The following is a 23546-nucleotide window of genomic DNA, read 5'->3' as shown; positions in this document are numbered from 1 at the left end:
CTTTTAATTTCATAGCTGCAGTCACCATCTGCAGTGATTTTGGAGCCCAAAAAATAGTCTGACACTATTTCCACTGTTTCCCATCCATTTTCCATGAAGTGATGGAACCAGATGCCATGATCTTAGTTTTCTGAATGTTGAGCTTTAAGCCAACTTTCTCACTCTCCTCTTTCACCTTCATCAAGAGGCTCTTTAGTTCCTCTTTATTTTCTGCCATAAGGGTGGTGTCATCTGCATATCTGAGGTTATTGATATTTCTCCCGGCAATCTTGATTCCAGCTCGTGTTTCTTCCAGCCCAGCGTTTCTCATGATGTACTCTGCATATAAGTTAAATAGTCAGGGTGACAATATACAGCCTTGACGTACTCCTTTTCCTATTTGGAACCAGTCTGTTGTTCCATGTCCAGTTCTAACTTGCTTCCTGACCTGCATGCAGGTCTCTCAAGAGACAGGTCGGGTGGTCTGGTATTCCCATCTCTTTCAGAATTCTCTACAGCTTATAGTGAACCACACAGAAAAGGCTTTGGCATAGTCAATACAGCAGAAATAGATGTTTTTCTAGAACTCTCTTGCTTTTTCAATGATCCAGAGGATGTTGGCAATTTTATCTCTGGTTCCTCTGCCTTTTCTAAAACCAGCTTGAGCATCTGGAATTTCACAGTTCATGTATTCCTGAAGCCTGGCTTGGAGAATTTTGAGCATTACTTTACTAGCGTGTGAGATGAGTGCAATTGTGCAGTAGTTTGAGCATTCTTTGGCATTGCCTTTCTTAGGGATTGGAATGAAAACTGACCTTTTCCAGTCCTGTGGCCACAGATGAGTTTTCCAAATTTACTGGCATATTGCGTGCAGCACTTTCACAGCATCACCTTTTAGGATTTGAAATAGCTCAACTCGAATTCCACCACTTCTGCTAGCTTTGTTTGTAGTGATGTTTCCTAAGACCCACTTGACTTCACATTCCAGGATGTCTGTGTCTAGGTGAGTGTGAGTGATCACACCATCATGATTATCTGGGTCATGAAAATCTTTTTTGTACAGTTCTTCTGTGTATTCTTGCCACCTCTTCTTAATAGCTTCGGCTTCTGTTAGGTCCATACCATTTCTGTCCTTTATCGAGCCCATCTTTGCATGAAATGTTCCCTTGGTATCTCTAATTTTCTTGAAGAGATCTCTAGTGTTTCCCATTCTTTTGCTTTCCTTTATTTCTTTGCATTGATCGCTGAGGAAGTCTTTCTTACCTCTCCTTGCTATTCTTTGGAACACTGCATTCAAATGGGTATATCTTTCCTTTTCTCCTTTGCTTTTGGCTTCTCTTCTTTTCACAGCTATTTGTACGGCCTTCTCAGACAGCCATTTTGCTTTTTTGTATTTCTTTTCCATGGGGATGGTCTTGATCCCTGTCTTCTGTACAATGTCACTAACCTCCATCCATAGTTCATCAGGCACTCTGTCTATCAGATGTAATGGCAAAACTCTTCAGTATTCTTCCTTTGAGAACCCCATGAAGAGTATGAATAGACAAAAAGATAGGACACTGAAAGATGAACTCCCCAGGTTGGTAAGTGCCCAATATGCTACCGGAGATCAGTGGAGAAATACTCCAGATAGAATAAAGGGACGGAATCAAAGCAAACAAAACAAAACAAAACAAAACAAAACCCAGTTGTGTATGTGACTGGTGATAGAAGCAAGGTCAGATATTGTAAAAAGCAATATTGCATAGGAATCTGGAATGTTAGGTCCATGAATCAAGGCAAATTGGAAGTGGTCAACAGGAGGTATCAAGAGTGAACATTGACATTCTAGGAATCAGCAAAGTAAGATGGACAGGAATGGGTGAATTTAACTCAGATGACATCCTGGAATGTGAAGTCAAGTGGGCCTTAGGAAGCATCACTACAAACAAAGCTAGCCAGAAGTGGTGGAATTCGAGTTGAGCTATTTAAAATCCTAAAAGGTGATGCTGTGAAAGTGCTGCACTCAATATGCCAGCAAATTTGGAAAACTCAGCAGTGGCCATAGGACTGGAAAAGGTCAGTTTTCATTCCAATCCCTAAGAAAGGCAATGCCAAAGAATGCTCAAACTACTGCACAATTGCACTCATCTCACACGCTAGTAAAGTAATGCTCAAAATTCTCCAAGCCAGGCTTCAGGAATACATGAACTGTGAACTTCTAGATGTTCAAGCTGGTTTTAAAAAAGGCAGAGGAACCAGAGATCAAATTGCCAACATCCTCTGGATCATGGAAAAAGCAAGAGAGTTACAGAAAAACATCTATTTCTGCTTTATTGACTATGCTAAAGCCTTTGACTGTGTGGATCACAACAAACTGTGGAAAATTCTGAAAGAGATGAGAATACCAGATCACCTGACCTGTCTCTTGAGAAACCTGTATGCAGGTTAGGAATCAACAGTTAGAACTGGACATGGAACAACAGACAGGTTCCAAATAGGAAAAGGAGTACATCAAGGCTATATATTGTCACCCTGCCTATTTAACTTATATGCAGAGTACATCATTAGAAACGCTGGGCTGGAGGAAGCACAAGCTGGAATCAAGATTGCCAGGAGAAATATCAGTATCCTCAGATGTGCAGATGATACCACCCTTATAGCAGAAAGTGAAGAACTAAAGAGCCTCTTGATGAAAGTGAAAGAGGAGAGTGAAAAAGTTGGCTTAAAGCTCAACATTCAGAAAACTAAGATCATGGCATCTGGTCCTATCACTTAATGGGAAATAGATGGGGAAACAGTGAAAACAGTGTCAGACTTTATTTTTTTGGGCTCCAAAATCACTGCAGATGGTGATTATAACCATGAAATTAGAAGACGCTTACTCCTTGCAAGGAAAGTTATGACCAGCCTAGACAGTATATTAAAAGGCAGAGACATTACTTTGCCAACAAAGGTCCATGTAGTCAAGGCTATGGTTTTTCCAGTAGTCATGTATGGATGTGAGAGTTGGAGTATAAAGAAATCGGACCACAGAAGAATTGATGCTTTTGAACTGTGGTGTTGGAAAAGACTCTTGAGAGTCCCTTGGCTTGCAAGGAGATCCAGCCATTCCATCCTAAAGGAGATCAGTCCTCAGTGTTCATTGGAAGGACTGATGTTGAAGCTGAAACTCCAATACTTTGGCCACCTGATGCGAAGAGCTGTCTCATTTGAAATGACCCTGATGCTGGGAAAGATTGAGGGCAGGAGGAGAAGGGGATGACAGAGGATGAGATGGCTGGATGGCATCACCAACTCGATGGACATGGGTTTGGGTAAACTCTGGGAGTTGGTGATGGACAGGGAGGCTTGGCATGCTGCAGTTCATGGGGTCGCAAAGACCTGGACATGACTGAGCGACTGAACTGAACTGAGCTGATTAGAAAGAAAGTCATGCATGCAGGATAAGGACATTTCCTCTAAAGAAACCGGTTGCATCATAGCTGGCTTTGACACAGGATGTGAGGTTGTAGATAGAGTGGTGTTAGTTGTAGCTGAGAGTAGCTATAGTGGGAGCTGAGGTGGGGAAAGCAGCCCTGCGGTTTTCATGGTGGTTGCTATGGTGTGTCAGCTGTGTTCATCACCTGGCAGTCACTAACGCTGAATTATCTGAACAGTAGCTTTTGCCTTTCATTCAATACAAAAGCAGGTAATATTAGCAGCCTTAACATCTAAACAGGAGACATAGCTGTTGTCGTTTCCCCAGGTTTCTGGTGCTGGAGAGGTGACCCTCAGGAAGCACGGCATTGGGGCTCTCATGGTGGTGGTCAGTAAAGCTGGGTGTATAGTTACATTCAGGGCCACGGTGGTGTCCTGAGCCATGGTCATCACACAGACTATGGCCAGGCAGCCCATGCCCAGAGCAGCAGGTGGGAGAGCCTGGATATCATGTCCTCCATGCGGGTGTTCAAGTGGAACTGGGGTGCCCAACGCTATGTCTATCCTTTTGTCCCCTACACACACCCCCGCATTGTGTACAGGTGTCCACTTAATTTCTTTTGTACCAAACTATGCAGCATTTTCAGATGAACTATTTTGTTCTTTCAAGAGCTGAATATCATGTTCTCAGACTTCTTGCCCTTAGTACAGAACACCCTGTTCTGTTGTCCTGCCCTTGCCTATGAAAGGACTGTGCACCTTGCTGGCACCATTAGTAATTAAGGGCTGTCATAGGTCATGGGTGAGAGAGCCCTTGAAAGGGGTAGGGGGAGAAGCACAGACATTGGGAGTTTTGGAGAGAAGCTGAATCTGAATGAAGCCCCTGCTGGGTTGGGAGGCAGGAGATAGACATGAGCTCTGTAACCTTCTCACTATACAGCCAGGTGGACAGGTGGGGAAGGTCTCAGCTTTAATATAAATGGCCCCAGGGACTTCTCTAGTGGTTCAGTGGTTAAGAATCCACCTTCCAATGCAGTAGATTCGGGTTCCACCCCTGGTTGGGGAACTAAGATCTCACATGCTCTGGAGCAACTAAGCCCACGCACCGCAACAAAGACCCAGTGCAGCCAAAATAAGAAAAAAAGCAAAATAAAGGTTCTGTGGGGGCCTCCAAATCTCATGGGACAGGGGTTTGGAACTGTATCTGCACAGAGTCGGGGTGTTTTGTTGAGTCAGTGTCCCCTGAGCCTGGATAACCAGTTGGGGAGCGGACCTAGTGCCTCTGAGCTGTCGAGTGCTGCCCCCTTCTGGTCATCCTAGAGCAGTGCTGGATACTGAAGCCTGAACAGGGAGGGAACTCAGTGTCTGGCCCTGACCGTCTGAGGGGCTGTGATGGGAAGCTGATGTTTGTAGGTAGTTCACTATTTTGTAGTCATAATTGAGTGAAAAGTAGTAAAATAGGAATCCCAAGTTTCAGGCAGGAAGAAAGAAGTGGAGAAATTTAAAAAGCTTAAAAAAATCTTTCTCATGTATTAAAATCTAGCTTTTTATTGATTTTTAATTCCTAAAATCTGGAGCAAGTTTTTTTGGTGATGAAAAATCATTGTCAAATTTTTTTAGTATGTGAACATTTTTTAATCAGTTCAGTTCTTTCTAGAAAAAAAATTCAATTTGAAGATTATCCAGACTTTTACTTAATCATACGTAACCATTGTGTGTGTGTGTGTGTGTGTGTGTGTGTGTGTGTGTGTGTCTTTCTTAAACATAGCAGTTACTGAGAATTCTCTTAACATTTAGATATGTAAAGATGTACAGACACCTTGAGTCTTTCAGGAATATGACCCGTGATTGGCATGATGGTACTTTTCCTTCTCCGTCATATTGGACTATGCACTGTCTCGTGTACATCCATGTTTTTTGTTTTCCTTGTAGTAGAAGCACTTTATTGCTCCTATTTAGCCAGAATAGGTAATGCGTATATCACATATAAAATTGAGGCTTTATCACTCTGACCCATGATGTCATAATTAATTTCTTTATTCTTCATTATTTTGTTGTTGGTGTTACATTAGAGCTCTTGGTAAATTAGAACTCTGACCGTTACTTATAGGAGTTAATTTAGTATGAGTGACTTCATATAAAGTGCCCTTTTGCTTGCTGAGCATTACTGAGGTTTATTGTATATCAAATGAAAATGGAGAGATTAGTGATTTCAAATTATTTATTAAAAGACCAGGCATGCTAGGTACTTATGCTGCCACCTTGTGAAGATTAATGAGGTAGACAGGTAAAACCAAAGCTTATGATGAAAACTTATAAATAATTAAAAACCTCCCTCTGAATACTCTAAGTACATTATATTAATAAGTTCGTGTGCATCATGCAGTTTGCATTTCAGGCAGCACCTTGTCATCTCTACTACTTAAATTCTATAGGTGTCTAAAGCTGTGTCTGTATGGAAATCTGATGAAATAAGGTATCTTCCTAAAGGCAATTATAGCTGCTTCAAACACCCAAAGAGATAGGATTGGATGAAAAGGCCTCCAGGACACAGTATCTTAAAATAGGAAGGATAAAAATTGTGGGCTATATTAGCATGAAAGTGAAAGTTACTCAGTCATGTCTGACTCTTTGTGACCCCCTGGACTATACAGTCCATGAAATTCTCCAGGCCAGAATACTGGAGTGGGTAGCCATTCCCTTCTCCAGGGAATCTTCCCAACCCAGGTCTCCTACATTGCAGGCAGATTCTTTACCAGCTGAGCCACAGGGGAAGTCACCAGGGAAGATATATTAGCATATCAATGACTATTATATTATTTTCAACTACTTTCTGAAGTAATTTGTGTTACTTTGTTGAAATGAGTGTGTTTTTATAAACTTTAATTTGCAGGAATCGGAATCACCAACCCTAAAAGGCCTTTCGTTTACTGTCAGACCGGGTGAACTGTTGACTGTGGTTGGACCTGTGGGAGCAGGAAAGGTAAGTTGTGATGCCTTTTGTCAGTTTGACGCAATGCTGCAGCTCCTGTTAAATTCTCAGAGTGGAGCCCAGAGCTGAGTGTGACAGGGTTTGAATTGGGTGTGTCTAGAACAGTGTTTCTCTAGGTGTGTTCCATAGAATGTTAGTTTGCAAGAAGGTTTCATGGCCAAATAAGTCTGGATAAACACACACTGTGTTTTCCTTCTTGATGTTTCATGTTGCACAGTTGGGAACTGCTTGTGGGGGGTTTGGCCGTTTCAGTGAAGGAAATGATTGATGTGATAGCCGGTCAGGACAGACGGAGACAGGGGGACTTCTTCTTGTCACAGTGGCCCCTCCAGGACGTCTGGAGGTGGTGAAGGCTCTTGCCAGAAGCTCTGAGCATTTCCTCATGTGACTTTACCTGGTCCCGCCAGTGCACATGTAAGTGAATGTGCAGCCGTGTGGAAGAGCTCAAGGTACAGACGTGAGTCAGACCCGACGCCTCTGCCTTTCAGAGGCAACCAGATTCCGAGGTGAGACAGATATGCAGGCAGATTATTTCAGCCCAGTGTGGTGCGTGCTCTGATGGTGTGGACATAGACATGACGCTTCTGTGTGTTACAACAGATTTGAAGGACATGTGTATGTGCACTTAGTCTCCTGTGTTTTGCACAACAAAATACAGAAACCTAAATGTGGGATTTGTACACTAGAGGGAGATGATTACCTCTATGATGGACTTTTTAAAATATTTATTTATTTATATTTCTTAAAAATTTTTTTTTAATTTTATTTTATTTTTAAACTTTACATAATTGTATTAGTTTTGCCAAATATCAAAATGAATCCACCACAGGTATACATGTGTTCCCCATCCTGAACCCTCCTCCCTCCTCCCTCCCCATACCATCCCTCTGGATCGTCCCAGTGCACTAGCCCCAAGCATCCAGTATCGTGCATCGAACCTGGACTGGCAACTCGTTTCTTACATGATATTTTACATGTGTCAATGTCATTCTCCCAAATCTTCCCACCCTCTCCCTCTCCCACAGAGTCCATAAGACTGTTCTATACATCAGTGTCTCTTTTGCTGTCTCGTACACCGGGTTATTGTTACCATCTTTCTAAATTCCATATATATGCGTTAGTATACTGTATTGGTGTTTTTCCTTCTGGCTTACTTCAAATTTATGTATTTATTTTACATTTTAAAAATTTATTTATTTATTAATTGGACGATAATTGCTTTACAATATTGTGTCAGCTTCTGCCATACATCAGCATGAACCAGCTGTAGGTATATGCCTGTCCCCTACCTCTTGAACCTCCCTCCCACCTTGCACTCCTCTAGGTTGTTACAGAGCACTGAATTTGAGCTCCCTAGGCATGATGGACTTTAACTCTTTGACCACAACAACCTCAGAGTTCTCTTAATTAATAATCTTTGGATATATTCTTCACACATCGCTTTAAGTTAAAAAAGAATATTTATTTATTCGGCTGAATTGGGTCTTAGTTGCAGTACATGGGCTCTCTAATTGTGTGTTGGCCTAGTTGCCCTGGGGCATGTGGGATCTTAGTTCCCTGACCATGTATCTAAGCAGAGCCCCTGGCAATGGAAAACAGATTCTTTTTTTTTTTTTTTTTAATCTGGGTATAATTGTTAATTTTTTAAACTTTTTATTTTATATTGGGATATAGCCAATTAACAGTGTTGTGATAGTTTCAGGTGAACAGTGAAGGGTATCTTTCAACCATACATATATACGTGTATCCATTCTCCGGCAAACTCCCCTCCCATCCAGACTGCCACAAAGCATTGAGTAGAGTTCCATGTGCTATGCAGTAAATCCTTGTTGGTTATGCATTTTAAATATAGCAGTGTGTACATGTCCATCCCAAACTCCCTATATATCCCTTCCCCACATCCTGGAAGGTGGATTCTTAACCACTGCACCACCAGGGAAAGTCCCCACATACCTTTTTAAAAACAAGTATTTGTCAAGTAACAGATATCCAGATGCAGGAACAACTGCATTAAACATCAGATACAGAAAGTAGTGCACAAACTACCACACAATTGCACCCATTTCACACGCTAGTAAAGTAATGCTTAAAATTCTCCAAGCCAGGCTTCAGCACTATGTGAACCGTGAACTTCCAGATGTTCAAGCAGGTTTTAGAAAAGGCAGAGGAACCAAAGATCAAATTGCCAACATACACTGGAACATCGAAAAAGCAAGAGAGTTCCAGAAAAACATCTATTTCTGCTTTATTGACTATGCCAAAGCCTTTGACTATGCGGATCACAATAAACTGTGGAAAATTCTGAAAGAGATGGGAATACCAGACCATCTGACCTGTCTCTTGAGAAACCTGTATGCAGGTCAGGAAACAACAGTTAGAACTGGACATGGAACAACAGACTAGTTCCAAATAGGAAAAGGAGTATGTCAAGGCTGTATATTGTCACCCTGCTTATTTAACTTATATGCAGAGTACATCATGAGAAACACTGGGCTGGAGGAAGCTCAAGCTGGAATCAAGATTGCTGGGAGAAATATCAATAACCTCAGATATGCAGATGACACCACTCTTATGGAAGAAAATGAAGAGGAACTAAAGAGCTTCTTGATGAAAGTGAAAGAGGAGAGTGAAAATGTTAAAGCTCAACATTCAGAAAACTAAGATCATGGCATCCGGTCCCATCACTTCATGGCAAATAGATGGGGAAACAGTGGAAACAGTGGCCGACTATTTTTCTGGGCTCCAAAATCACTGCAGATGGTAATTGCAGCCATGAAATTAAAAGACAGTTGCTCCTTGGAAGGGAAGTCATGACCAACCTAAATAGCATATTCAAAAGCAGAGATATTACTTTGCCAACAAACGTCCATCTAGTCAAGGCTATGGTTTTTCCAGTAGTCATGTATGGATGTGAGAATTGGACTGTAAAGAAAGCTGAGCACAAAAGAATTGATGCTTTTGAACTGTGGTTTTGGACGAGACTCTTGAGAGGGGACTGCAAGGCGATCCAACCAGTCCATCCTAAAGGAGATCAGTCCTGAGTGTTCATTGGAAGGACTGATGTTGAAGCTGAAATTCCAATACTTTTGCCACCTGATGTGAAGAGCTGACTCATTTGAAAAAACTCTGATGCTGGGAAAGATTGAGGGCAGGAGGAGAAGGGGACAACAGAGAATGTGATGGTTGGATGGCATCACCGACTCGATGGACATGGGTTTGGGTGGACTTCGGGAGTTGGTGATGGACAGGGAGGCCTGGCGTGCTGCGGTTCATGGGCTTGCAAAAAGTCGGACACGACTGAGTGACTGAACTGAACAGAAAGTACACATCCAGCTGGTCTGCTCTGCTAGAGAAAAATGTTACACATTCTTAGTCTTTGCTGAGTAGAGTGCTCTATTTGGGGAAACTAACGCAGGGTAGATTGTTATGGTATTTATATTCCTTATCCCCCTTCAGTTTACATTGACCAATAGTGCTCTTTTCCACGTTTTTCCTTCAATATTCAGAGCTGCACTTTATCCTGTTCTGATATCCTTGATCAAGCACCAGGGTGGGGACTGTGCGGCATTCGTGTCCAGGCCTGAGTTCTCCCTGTTCACATGTGCATGTGTTGCCGTCTGTTTCAGTCGTCACTGTTACGTGCTCTGCTGGGGGAGCTGGCCCCGAGCCAGGGGAAGGTCAGCGTGCATGGGAGGATCGCATATGTTTCTCAGCAGCCCTGGCTGTTTCCAGGAACTGTGAGAAGTAACATTTTATTTGGGAAGAAATACGAAGAAGAGCGATATAAAGAAGTAATAAAGGCTTGTGCTTTGGAAGAGGTGAGTAATGACTTGTGAGCTGCATATACTCAAATTTCAATTGATAGTGTTGGCTTAAGCTATTGAAACATGTGAAACGTCATGTATGAAACGAGATGCCAGTCCAGGTTCAATGCGCGATGCTGGATGCTTGGGGCTGGTGCACTGGGACGACCCAGAGGGATGGTGTGGGGAGGGAGGAGGGAGGAGGGTTCAGGATGGGGAACACATGTATACTAATTAAATAATTTTCTATTAAAAAAAAATTATTCATGAAAAAAAAAATTTGAAAGGTCTTTGATTGTTGCTTTAAGCTGGTCTGGGTAAACATGCAGTTGTATATGCAGTTGTTTTAATTCTGATGTGATAATCACAGAATGCCTTTATTTCATTTGGTGAAGCTTCATTCAGTTTTAGGTTCTTTTTTAATGGACAGTTACAAAAATTTGTAAAAACAGAGAGCACACTGTAATGATCTCTCATGTACCCACCCCCAGCTCCAACCAGGATCAGCTGGTGGCCAGTCTTGCTGCATCCCCACCCCTGCCCTCTGCCAGCCCCACCCCCACCCTATTATTATTCTGGAGCAGATCCTAGACCTCAGATTAGTCAGTCCATCTGTAAACATTTCATCTGTTTTTGTCTAAAAGATAGGAAAGCCTTTGGGAAAAAAAAAAAAATTACCAACATTATTTCACCTGAAAAATTACCCTAATTCCTGAATATCATCAACTTTTTCATCAGTGTTTACATGTTGCTAATCATCTCACTGAGAAGTCTTGTTCACTATTGATGGAATCAGACTCCACATGAGTTGTGCCCACTGCACTTGGTTAGTGCCTCCTCAGTCTCTTTCAGTCTCCAGGTTTCCCTCTCTGTTTGGTTTTGACTTGTAATTTATTAAAGAAAATGTAATGCTTTAAAATTTCTTCTTAATACTGACTCATTTCATTGGGGGAGAGATTGTTTTCAGAAATTGCATTGAGTTTCACAGAAAATGGCAAGAAGAAACATTTAACTCTACCTTGAGATTTAGATGAAATTAGTAAATGAATGATGAAAACTGAACTTACTTAAAAGGAAAATGTAATTTGGCAAAAAGAAAGAAAAACATAAATACAGATTAAACAGTATTTTACTCTCTTGAGTTATAAAAATCCATGAACATAGTGTTAAAGGGCTCCCCCTGTGGTCTGTTCAGATCTGGACATCTTTTATACTGTGAGGAAATGGCTGGGACTGTCTTTCAAAGGTGTGGTGGTGGAGACGACAAACCTGCTTTCTGAAAAACAGTAATTTTGCTTGAGTAATGCTTGAACATCATAGATTTTTATCAGGTGAATATCAATTTTTGATGATGTGGACAAAATGGAATTGCTCACTCTTCTGTTTCTTTCTCCTGGTCTGTGGTTGGTTAATGGGAGATTGTGTTTGCAGAACCGATGCCAAGTTAGCAGTAATCAGCAAAGATTTTTATTAAATAGTGTTTATACTGTGTAAGAAAAGAAGGGGAAAGCAAACATCAAACATTGAGACAATAGCTCCCATTTATTTAGAGTCTACATGCAAATTATTTCTCTTTCTCAGACATGCACCCAGAAGAGGGTATGCTGCTGCTGCTAAGTCTCTTCAGTCGTGTCCGATTCTGTGCGACCCCATAGACGGCAGCCCACCAGGCCCCGGCGTCCCTGGGATTCTCCAGGCAAGAACACTGGAATGGGTTGCCATTTCCTCCTCCAATGCATGAAAGTGAAAAGGGAAAATGAAGTCGCTCAGTCGTGCCCTACTCTTAGCGACCCCATGGACTGCAGCCTACCAGGCTCCTCCATCCATGGGATTTTTCAGGCAAGAGTACTGGAGTGGGGTGCCATTGCCTTCTCCCAGAAGAGGGTATATGAATTATTAATTCTTTATGATTATCTTCGGAGAAGGCAATGGCAACCCACTCCAGTACTCTTGCCTGGAGAATCCCAGGGACGGGGGAGCCTGGTGGGCTGCCATCTCTGGGGTCGCACAGAGTTGGACACGACTGAAGTGACTTAGCAGCAGCAGCATGATTATCTTCAGTGTTACCATCTTCATTTTATAGTTGGTAAAACTGAGGCTTGGAGAGAGAACTTTTTAAAAAGCAGGTGATGGATAAAGCTGGAAGGTGGGGTGTGGAATAAACAGATTTCACGTGTTTCCTCTTTACCTTAATCATGTCAACCTCCTGATGCCCAGATCAGACTCCAGAGACCCAGACCAGTGTGTGGGTGTTTCTCTTATGACCTTTCCTTTCTGGTGAAGCTCAGCCTTGTCTTTCTCCCCACATTTGAGCGTCTCTGCAAAAGAGCAGGTGCTGGACAGTGGCTGATATTCAGTGTTTCCCTGGGGGCCAATGCTTTGCCACAGCCACATGGGGTGACAGGACCAGTAATATGGGCAGCGTCCAGGGCTTCACCCATCCTTGGGAGTCTGTGCAGCACAGACTCTGGTGGGAAAGGGCCCTGCAGGACTGAGCTGCACAGCGATTCTTCTGTACATGATGTGATGTTTATAAACATGGACTGCTCTCCTGTTCTCTGCACAGTCAGGACATGCAGTCGGGCCCCTCGTGCCCATTCCCTCCTTGGCAGGAAGGGAGGCCCAGGGCAGAGAAGTAGTGAAGAGGTGAGTTGTGGCTTAGTCTTGCCTGCTCTTACTTTGGGTATGTTCTGTTTCCTGCCTGGGCCTCTGACATTTCAAGAGGATATTGGGTCAGAAAGTTTCCAGGCGGTTTTGCTGCTGCTCTGAAGTGTCATCTCTGCCTCTGATTAGCAGGGGTCAGCAAGGTCGTTATGATACCTGGGAACCACCTAAAAAGTAATGATCCTCTGCTCATCTTCTTTTAGAATCCATGACTCAGTGGATGGGCATCAGGTGGTCACATAATAGTGGTGTGCTGGAGGTATTTTGTCCTGTAGATACGGAGACTATATGTGCGGTAGAAAAGGCTTGGCCTTTGGAGAGAAGCAGTCCTAGGAGGTATCTCTAAGTGTTTGTCTCAGTTTCCTTTCTTATTAAAAGCAGGAGGAGTAAGGTTATTGTAAAGGCTATAGGCCATGCCTATGAAATGCAGGCATGTCAGGGTTTCAGTAAATTGTCGCTGTCCTTACTATTCTAACCCTTTTCTCTACATCTGCCCATCCACACATCAGATAAGATCAGATCAGTCACTCAATTGTGTTCGACTCTTTGCGACCACATGAATCACAGCACGCCAGGCCTCCCTGTCCATCACCAACTCACGGAGTTCACTGAGACTCACGTCCATTGAGTCAGTGATGCCATCGAGCCATCTCATCCTCTGTAATCCCCTTCTCCTCCTGCCCCCAATCCCTCCCAGCATCAGAGTCTTTTCCAATGACTCAACTCTTCACATGAGGTGGCCAAAGTACTGGAGGTTCAGGTTTAGCATCATTCCTTCCAAAGAAATCCCAGGGCTGATCTCCTTCAGAATGGACTGGTTGGATCTCCTTGCAGTGCAAGGGACTCTCAAGAGTCTTCTCCAACACCACAGTTCAAAAGCATCAATTCTTCGGCGCTCAGCCTTCTTCACAGTCCAACTCTCACATCCATACATGACCACAGGAAAAACCATAGCCTTGACTAGACGAACCTTTGTTGGCAAAGTAATGTCTCTGCTTCTGAATATGCTATCTAGGTTGGTCATAACTTTCCTTCCAAGGAGTAAGCGTCTTTTAATTTCATGGCTGCAGTCACCATCTGCAGTGATTTTGGAGCCCAGAAAAATAAAGTCTGGCACTCTTTCCATTGTTTCCCCATCTATTTCCCATGAAGTGGTGGGACCAGATGCCATGATCTTCGTTTTCTGAATGTTGAGCTTTAAGCCAACTTTTCCACTCTCCTCTTTCACTTTCATCAAGAGGCTTTTGAGTTCCTCTTCACTTTCTGCCATAAGGGTGGTGTCATCTGAGGTTATTGAGATTTCTCCCGGCAATCTTGATTCCAGCTTGTGTTTCTTCCAGTCCAGCGTTTCTCATGATGTACTCTGCATATAAGTTAAATAAACAGGGTGACAATATACAGCCTTGACATACTCCTTTTCCTATTTGGAACCAGTGTGTTGTTACATGTCCAGTTCTAACTGTTGCTTCCTGACCTGCATACAAATTTCTCAATAGGCAGGTCAGGTGGTTTGGCATTCCCATCTCTTTCAGAATTTCCCACAGTTTATTGTGATCCACACATTCAAAGGCTTTGGCATAGTCAATTAAGCAGAAATAGATGTTTTTTCTGGAACTCTCTTGCTATTTCCATGATCCAGTGGATGTTGGCAATTTGATCTCTGGTTGCTCTGCCTTTTCTAAAACCGGCTTGAACGTCAGGAAGTTCACGGTTCACATATTGCTGAAGCCTGGCTTGGAGAATTTTGAGCATTACTTTACTAGCGTGTGAGATGAGTGCAGTTGTGCAGTAGTTTGAGCATTCTTTGGCATTGCCTTTCTTTGGGATTGGAATGAAAACTGACCTTTTCCAGTCCTGTGGCCACTGCTGAGTTTTCCAAATTTGCTGGCATATTGAATGCAGCACTTTCACAGCATCATCTTTCAGGATTTGGAATAGCTCAACTGGAATTCCATCACCTCCACTAGCTTTGTTTGTAGTGATACTTTCTAAGGCCCACTTGACTTCACATTCCAGGATGTTTGGCTCTAGGTCAGTGATTACAACATCGTGATTATCTGGGTCGTGAAGATCTTTTTTGTACAGTTCTTCTGTGTATTCTTGCCATCTCTTCTTAATATTTTCTGCTTCTGTTAGGTTCATACCATTTCTATCCTTTATCGAGCCCATCTTTGCATGAAATGTTCCTCTGGTATCTCTGATTTTCTTGAAGAGATCTCTCGTCTTTCCCATTCTGTTGTTTTCCTCTATTTCTTTGCATTGATCGCTGAGGAAGGCTTTCTTATCTCTCCTTGCTATTCTTTGGAACTCTGCATTCAGATGCTTATATCTTTCCTTTTCTCCTTTGCTTTTCGCTTCTCTTCTTTTCACAGCTATTTGCTTTTTTGCATTTCTTTTCCATGGGGATGGTCTTGATCCCTGTCTCCTGTATAGTGTCACGAACCTCATTCTATAGTTCATCAGGCCATCTATCTATCAGGTCTAGGCCCTTAAATCTATTTCTCACTTCCACTGTATAATCATAAGGGATTTGATTTAAGTCATACCTGAATGGTCTAGTGGTTTTCCCTACTTTCTTCAATTTCAGTCTGAATTTGGCAATAAGGAGTTCATGGTCTGAGCCACAGTCAGCTCCTGGTCTTGTTTTTGCTGACTATATAGAGCTTCTCCATCTTTGGCTGCAAAGAATATAATCAATCTGATTTTGGTGTTGACCATCTGGTGATGTCCATGTATAGTCTTCTCTTGTGTTGTTGGAAGAGGGTATTTGTTATGACCAGTGCATTTTTTTGGCAAAACTCTATTAGTCTTTGCCCTGCTTCATTCCGTATTCCATGGCCAAATTTGCCTGTTCCTCCAGGTGTTTCTTGACTTCCTACTTTTGCATTCCAGTCCTCTATAATGAAAAGGACATCTTTTTGGGGTGTTAGTTCTAAAAGGTCTTGTAGGTCTTCATAGAACCGTTCAACTTCAGCTTCTTCAGCATTACTGGTTGGGTCATAGACTTGGATTACTGTGATATTGAATGGTTTGCCTTGGAAACGAACAGAGATCATTCGGTCGTTTTTGAGATTGCATCCAAGTAGTGCATTTCAGACTCTTTTGTTGACCATGATGGCTTCTCCATTTCTTCTGAGGGACTCCTGCCTGCAATAGTAGATATAATGGTCATCTGAGTAAAATTCACCCATTCCAGTCCATTTCAGTTCGCTGATTCCTAGAATGTCAACTTTCACTCTTGCCATCTCTTGTTTGACCACTTCCAATTTGTCTTGATTCATGGACCTGACATTCCAGGTTCCTATGCAATATTGCTCTTTACAGCATCGGACCTTTCTTCTATCACCAGTCACATCCACAGCTGGGTATTGTTTTTGCTTTGGCTCCATCCCTTCATTCTTTCTGGAGTTATTGCTCCACTGATCTCCAGTAGCATATTGGGCACCTACTGACCTGGGGAGTTTCTCTTTCAGTATCCTATCATTTTGCCTTTTCATACTGTTCATGGGGTTCTCAAGGCAAGAATACTGAAGTGGTTTGCCATTCCCTTCTCCAGTGGACCACATTCTGTCAGATCTCTCCACCATGACCTTCCCATCTTGGGTTGCCCCATGGGCATGGCTTAGTTTCATTGAGTTAGACAAGGCTGTGGTCCTAGTGTGATTAGATTGACTAGATTTCTATGAGTATGGTTTCAGTGTGTTTGCCCTCTGATGTCCTCTTGCATCACCTACCATCTTACTTGGGTTTCTCTTATCTTGGGCGTGGGATATCTCTTCACGGCTGCTCCAGCAAAGCACAGCCTTATTGCTCCTTACCTTGGACAAGGGGTATCTCCTCACCACCGCCCTTCCTCACCTTCAAAGTGGAATAGCGCCTCTAGGCTCTCCTGCGCCTACGCAGCCATGGCTCCTTGGACGTGGGGTTGGTCCTCCCAGCCACTGCCCCTGACCTCGGACGTGGGATAGCTCTTCTCAGCCGTTCCTGCACCGTCGCAGTCTGGTACTCTCAGCTGCTGCCCCTGACCTCGGACGTGGGGTAACTCCTCTTGGCCACTGCCCTTCGGGCATGGGGTCCTCCCAGCTTCTGCCCCTGACTTTGGATGTGGGGTGGCTCCTCTCAGCCACGCTTAAGGCGCCGGTCGTCGCAGCCACCTGCGCTTAGCGGCCATCCACACATACATTCCTATAAATATAATCAAGATTTTTTTTTTCCCAAGGTTCTTCCTCCTCCTACATCCCCCAAATCCTAGAGGAACAAGCACTGGAAAACAGCATTTCTTAGAATGTCAATAACAACTAGATGTATTAAACTAGGTCAGATTGAAGTAAATGTTTAAGTTCATCTAGATGAAAACATTCTTCTAATAAAACATGAAGTAATCCCATTGGCAACATCAGTTCAGGCTGATGACGTCAACTCCAAGGCCCAGGAGTCAGAAGACTCAGGGATTGAGTCTCAGTTTCCCTGTTTTCTAGGTGTGTGGTTTTGGCTGACTGAACCTTACAAGCCTGTTTCTTCATTTGTAAAATGGAGATAATAATACTGTCAATCTTATAAGGTTGTTTCGAGAATGACATGCAATAGTGATTTTAAAGCACCTGATTGCTTAGGGACATAACAAGCACTCTATAAATGTTAGAATAATTTTGAAAATAAATTAGCCTCTAATTGTAAGCTCAACCAGTTTTTGGTAAAGCACATCCATAAAATGTGACTTGTAAGAAAGAAGGTATCTTCTTGATATATGTAACTTTCATTATTTGAGCTGATAATTTATATAGGTGCTGTACATATAGTATATTACATAAATCAACAGTAAACATATTCTGTTACCATAAGCAAGAGTGTATGTAACATTGGTCTGCATGTCATCTTTAACCGATTTTAAAAACTTTTGAGTTTTGTTTTTTTTTAAAAAAAAAACAAGTTTTTACAAAACGTTTTTAAGGCTTTTAAAAACTTTTAGGCATTACACAGTTAAAGGTATCAAGCTGATAAATTCTAGTTTGATATTTTCCCACATAGATCACTTGACCTTACAAATCCCTCTTGGATGCCTATAAGCTTGTACCTTTATCTCATATTTACCACATTCCTGCCAACATGAACCCTTCCAGGGCCCAAAACAGGGCTCTTGTCTAACACTCAGAAATGAATTGTCCGAGGAGATACATGTGCTGACAAAGCAAGACATTTTATCTGGAAAGGACACCTGAGTGGAGAGCAGAAGGGTAAGGGAACCCAGGAGAATAGCTTTGCCATGTGGCTCGCAGTCTTGGGTCTTATGGTGACGGAATTAGTTTCAGGGTTGTCTTTAGCCAATCATTCTGGCCCAGAGTCCTTCCTGGTGGATGCCAGCGAGAAGGATTCTGGGAGGTGGTCAGACATGTGGCATCTCCTTTTGACCTTTCCTGAACTCTTCCGGTTGGTGGTGCCTTATTGGTTCCATGTTCCTTACCAGGACCTTATGCAAATAGTTACTGTGGTGCCTGGCCAGGGTAGGCAGTTTTAGTCAGTGTGCTTCCCCTAACTTGAATATTTTCTTTTCAGATTTCCTGGAAAATCATAAGATAATAAGTTAATTGATCCTTCTATGTCTAGGTATAGAGGCCTTCATGACTTGAGTTAGTTTAGTGTTGTCTTCATTTCAAATACACTCTTTAGTCACGACCTGGGCAGCGTGATGTGAAAGAGCAAAAGGCTCTGAACTGACATGAGCTGGTTCAGAGTCCAGCTCTTCTGTTTAACAGGTAACAGTCCTCATACCAGTAACGTGACCTCACTCAATCTCAGTTTCCTTATCTGTGAAATGGGGCCAGTACTTCCTGTGCAGCTTGTTGTGAGGCTTAGAGATAATCAGTATTATGGTCCAGCACAGTGCTTGGTGCACAGATCTTATCCCCCAGGAGCCGAGAAAAGCTGTCTGCATGTGTATGAATGATGGAGCAGGATGAGACGGGTCCTTCACAAGAGGTGTAAACAGAGCCTTAGGAACCCAACAAGAAGAGAGATAAATCCAGGATGGTTTCATGAGAGAGTGTGTTTGGGCTGAGCCTGGAAAGAAGGGCAGGATATTAACAGGCTGTGAGAGGAGGGGCAGTTTCAAATGGAAAAAAAAAAAAAAACTGTGAAAAAAGAGGGACTCAGACCCCCTGTTTGAGTCCGAAGTACAGCATTCTCCTACCAGGGCCTCACATCTGGCCCTCATTAACCATTTCTGCAGTCTTCTCCACGGTGTTTGTTGTTGTTCAGTTGATACTTTTGAACTGTGATGCTGGAGAAGACTCTTGAGAGTCCCTTGGACTGCTGCAAGGAGATCAAACCAGTCAATGCAAAAGGAAATCAACCCTAAATATTCATTGGAAGGACTGATGCTGAAGCTAAACCCCCAATACTTTGGCTACCTGATGTGAAGAGCTGACTCATTAGAAAAGACCCTGATGGGAGAATTTGAGGGCAGGAGGAGAAGGTGCGACAGAGGATAAGATGGTTGGATGGCATCATCGACTCAATGGACATGAGTTTGAGCAAACTCCAGGAGATAGTGAAGGAGAGGGAAGCCTGATGAGCTGTGTCTATGGGGTCGAAAAGAGTCAGATACGACTAAGCAACTGAACAACAACAACTGAACTGCAGTGTTTGAAATCTCACCCACAGAGCGGATGTGCTACTTGGCTCCTTTTCCCAGTTCATTGTAGCTGCTGCTGCTAAGTCGCTTCAGTTGTGTCCGACTCTGTGCACCCCCATAGACGGCAACCCACTAGGCTCCTCTGTCCCTGGGATTCTCCAGGCAAGAATACTGGAGTAGGTTGCCATTTCCTTCTCCAATGCATGAAAGTGAAAAGTGAAAGTGAAGTCGCTCAGTCGTGCCCGACTCTTAGCGACTCCATGGACTGCAGCCTACCAGGCTCCTCTGTCCATGGGATTTTCCAGGCAAGAGTACTGGAGTGGGTTGCCATTGCCTTCTCCTATTCATTGTGGAGAAGAAGCCAATTCTGACTCCATGTTGAAACTATTTTGTTGACTTGTTTTTTTGTTGCTTTTGTTATTATAATCATACTGAATGTCCTACCTTAGAGAATCCTGCTCCTCTGCCTGTTAAACTAAAGTGCCTTTGTTCAGAATCCTGACCACCTGTAGATGGCAGGAAGGAAGAAATTAACACATCCCGTGCCTGAGTCTTGACATTCTAGGAGATTTGCAAGATTAATGGCCTTTTTACTTTGCTTCCACGCCTCCCCATCTCTGATCTATAAAAGAACCTGGCATCTAGACCCCGATAAGATGGTCATTCTGAGGCCCTAGCTTGGCATCTTCTCAGTCAGCGGGCTCCCCAAATAAATTCTCTTCTTCCTGGCCTCAACCACTTGTCTCTCTGGCCTGTGTGGCGAGCAGAGCGAACTTGGATTCAGTAACAAATTGAGACCCCAGATGTGCTGTGTCATGGGACTTCTCAGCACTATTTGCATCTGGATGTTGGTCAGAACCCAATTTGATGACGTACCCTCTGCTGTTTTCTATTTCTCTTTTCTTTTAATATTAGTATATTGAATAAGCTAGATAATTCTATAATAAATATTGGTATTATTTATTTGTATATAACGAGTGGCTTATTTTGTTAGCAAATCCTTTGAACCTGACATGAAAGTGAAAGCTTTCTACAAAACAGTGTTTCTACTGTAAGTCTCCACCATCGCTGAAGGGCCTTGGGTGAGCTTCTGGATGATGGCATCAAACCAGTGTCACTGTTTCCTAGTCTGCCTCTCATTTGTGTATCTATTTTTCAGTGAAAATTGGTGAAATTTAACTTAGAGGAAAATAACATGAATAAAAACACCTTCCTGTCAGTGGGAGGAATTGTAATATATGCTCAAGTCAGGCCTTTCCCTCTAATTTAATCAGAAAATGGTGACTAGGAAATTAGCCTGCCTTGGATTTTACTTCAAATCCTCTGAAATGCTTTGCCCATGTGGGGCTCATGCATGAATAATTTCAGAGTCACCAACACACTTCAAGTCCTACCACCAGAGTTGAAGAGAGCCTGTTTCTATCCCTTCATGTACTAATTAAAAGAGTGGATTTATGTGCCTTTTCTAGAGCATGGTTAAGATTTTTGTGTTATGATATGTCACTATTTTGAGAAAGAAACAAAAACAATGTAAAATCAAAGCATAAAAGCTAAGTGGAACAGTTTGCAAGGATTGTCATCAGTGAAATGGAGGCCAAGTAACTTGGGGGTGTGTGTGTGTGTGTGTGTGTGTGTGTATGTATGTATGTATGTATGTATGTATGTATGTATGTATGTATAAGGCTTGGAACCTATCTTAAAATGGTTTGTTGTTGTTCATGAAAACCAAAGCAAGAGATGGTATTAATTTCTGAGCTCCAGAAAGAGAGGAAGTGACATAATGATGAATTTTCACAACAGAGCAATTGCTGCCCTTCATTGGATGCACCCAAGTTAAGCTCTGAGTGAGCAGGAAACCTGTGTGTGTCTTTATGTCTTGTGGCTGTCAGGGAGGGTTATGATGGAGACAGTCTCTATCTTTTCCTTGTGGTCGTGTGCTTTGCATGTTGTGATCCACACTATGCATGGGATCCCACTGTTGGTTTGAAGAGAAAATAGACATCAGTCACCAATAGCAAGTTATAATCAATTCATGTCCTTTTTCCATTTATGGAGGGTGTTCATACACTTCCTTCGATTCTCACAGCTTGAGTTTAGTGATTCTGGTTTCTGCAGCACATTATGTAGAAGAGGAAAATGAGACTTAGGGAGATCAGAGGACTTGTTTATCATGGAGACCCCAGTGTGCTAGTTTGCTTTCTCCGCAAATTTCTAAAGTAGAGACAGAAGTGAGGGTGTCATCTACAGAAAGGTACTGCTGTGTATCTTAGGTTGATGCCTGAGGGGTTTAATAGGTAATTTGAAGTAAAGATTCCCCGTGTAATAACTGTGTAACTTAAACCTGATTGTTACCTGGTCATTTTGGGGATTTTCTTGTCATTTAAAAAAAATTTTTCCCAGATTCTCTGGGGAAGATAGACTGATTTGTCTACTTCTTAAATAATACTCAAATATAACTTATGATAGATTCCCAGATCCTCAAGCCAAAACTTCATATCCTTCTTAACTTTGAGTATTTCCTGCTTCCAAGGGCAAGGATCTACTTAGTCCAACTGATCTGCTTGGTGTCCCTCAGCATGTTGTTTCTTTCCTTTTGGTTTTCCTGCCCAGCCTGCTCTTTCTGTTCCCATTTCTTATACAGACGTCGTCTGTCACACTATGACTTGCCTTAAGTATCACTGTGAAGACTCGGGTCAGGTTTCATCCCTTCTCTGAAAATCAGAAGTGGAGACCAAGATCAGCAAAACTGGCAATTTAAGATAAAACAAGTCCCGTGTTTTCACCAGCCTGGACCACCAGTTCTCACACCTGTGTCTCTAGCACAGACCTTCACACTTGCATGTCCAGCTGCACAGTGATATCACTGAGAGGTCATTTCTGCTTGTCCACAAGAGAAGTGTCCTAAATCTGCCTCCATCATCATCTGCAACTCAATAAATGGTGACCCTGTCCTTCTGCTTCCTCACCCCAAACATCACAGTCCTCTTCTCTTACAACCCATACCTGTCCTGTCAGCAGGTTTTACAGACTCTACCTTCCAAGTATGTCTGGAGTGTGACCCTGTCTCTCCATTTCCACTGCTCCCTAAATTATTCTAGTAGCCTCCTCCCTTGTATCTGCCTTCATCATTCCCCCCGCCCAAAACATAAACCAATCTTACTGTCTGTTTATTGCAAAGCACAGAAGTGATTCCTTAAAAACCTCAGACCAGGTCCCTCCTTCCCTTCCCCTCCCCCCTTTACTGGCAGTGACACAAGTCTCCTGCTCTGTCTCTGCCCTTACTCCCCTCATTCTTACTCTGCTCTCCTGGCCTCCTTGTCCTGAACCCCTTGGGCATCTCCCCGTGGCCCCTGCACTCGCCCCTCCCTCTGTAAGGAGCAGCCTCTCCAGGTCTGCCTGAGCCTCTGCCCCTCCCCCCCAGATCTGCTCACAGCCCCCTCTGAGCAGAGGCCTCACACCCCAGTGTGGACTCCCTCCTTCACTCTCCATCCCCCTGAGCAGCTTCCTTTTCCTTCTCATCCTCAGTACTTGCGCTCAGGTTTATTTTCCATATTGTCTCTCTCACCATGGAGAGGAATTCTAGGGGTTCTGTTTCCTCATGGCTGAATTCACTGTTCTCAGAACAATGGCTCATGTATAGTCAATCCTCAATAAATACCTGTTGGAATGGTTAAATGCATAAATGCTTTGAAAAAATATAGAATGAAAACAAATGAAAAGCCCTGAGAAGTTTTTTAATTTTCCTTGTTACAGTTTCAGTTCAGTTCAGTTCAATCGCTCAGTCATGTCCGACTCTTTGGGACCCCATGAGTCACAGCACACCAGGCCTCCCTGTCCATCACCAACTCACGGAGTTCACTCAGACTCACGTCCATCGAGTCAGTGATACCATCCAGCCATCTCATCCTCTGTCATCCCCTTCTCCTCCTGCCCCCAATCCCTCCCAGCATCAGAGTCTTTTCCAATGAGTCAACTCTTCGCATGAGGTGGCCAAAGTACTGGAGTTTCAGCTTTAGCATCATTCCTTCCAAAGAAATCCCAGGGCTGATCTCCTTCAGAATGGACTGGTTGGATCTCT

General features: G+C 43.0%; 1 protein-coding gene across 2 annotated transcripts in view; it reads left to right on the top strand.

Moving 5' to 3' along the window:
- Window positions 1-23546, top strand: part of LOC113888430 (multidrug resistance-associated protein 4-like) — a 547902-nt gene that overhangs the window by 32364 nt on the left and 491992 nt on the right. For both annotated transcript variants that reach the window (XM_027535554.1, XM_027535553.1), the window contains exons 10-11: window positions 6272-6361; window positions 9997-10188. In XM_027535554.1, coding sequence (XP_027391355.1) covers window positions 6272-6361; window positions 9997-10188 — 282 coding nt within the window. The remainder of the gene's footprint in view (window positions 1-6271; window positions 6362-9996; window positions 10189-23546) is intronic.

This window comes from Bos indicus x Bos taurus, unplaced genomic scaffold (assembly GCF_003369695.1).
Source record: "Bos indicus x Bos taurus breed Angus x Brahman F1 hybrid unplaced genomic scaffold, Bos_hybrid_MaternalHap_v2.0 SuperScaffold_100126, whole genome shotgun sequence".
Lineage (NCBI taxonomy): Eukaryota > Metazoa > Chordata > Mammalia > Artiodactyla > Bovidae > Bos > Bos indicus x Bos taurus.
The sequence above is the reverse complement of the archived record's forward strand: the minus strand, read 5'-3'. Positions and strand labels throughout refer to the sequence as shown.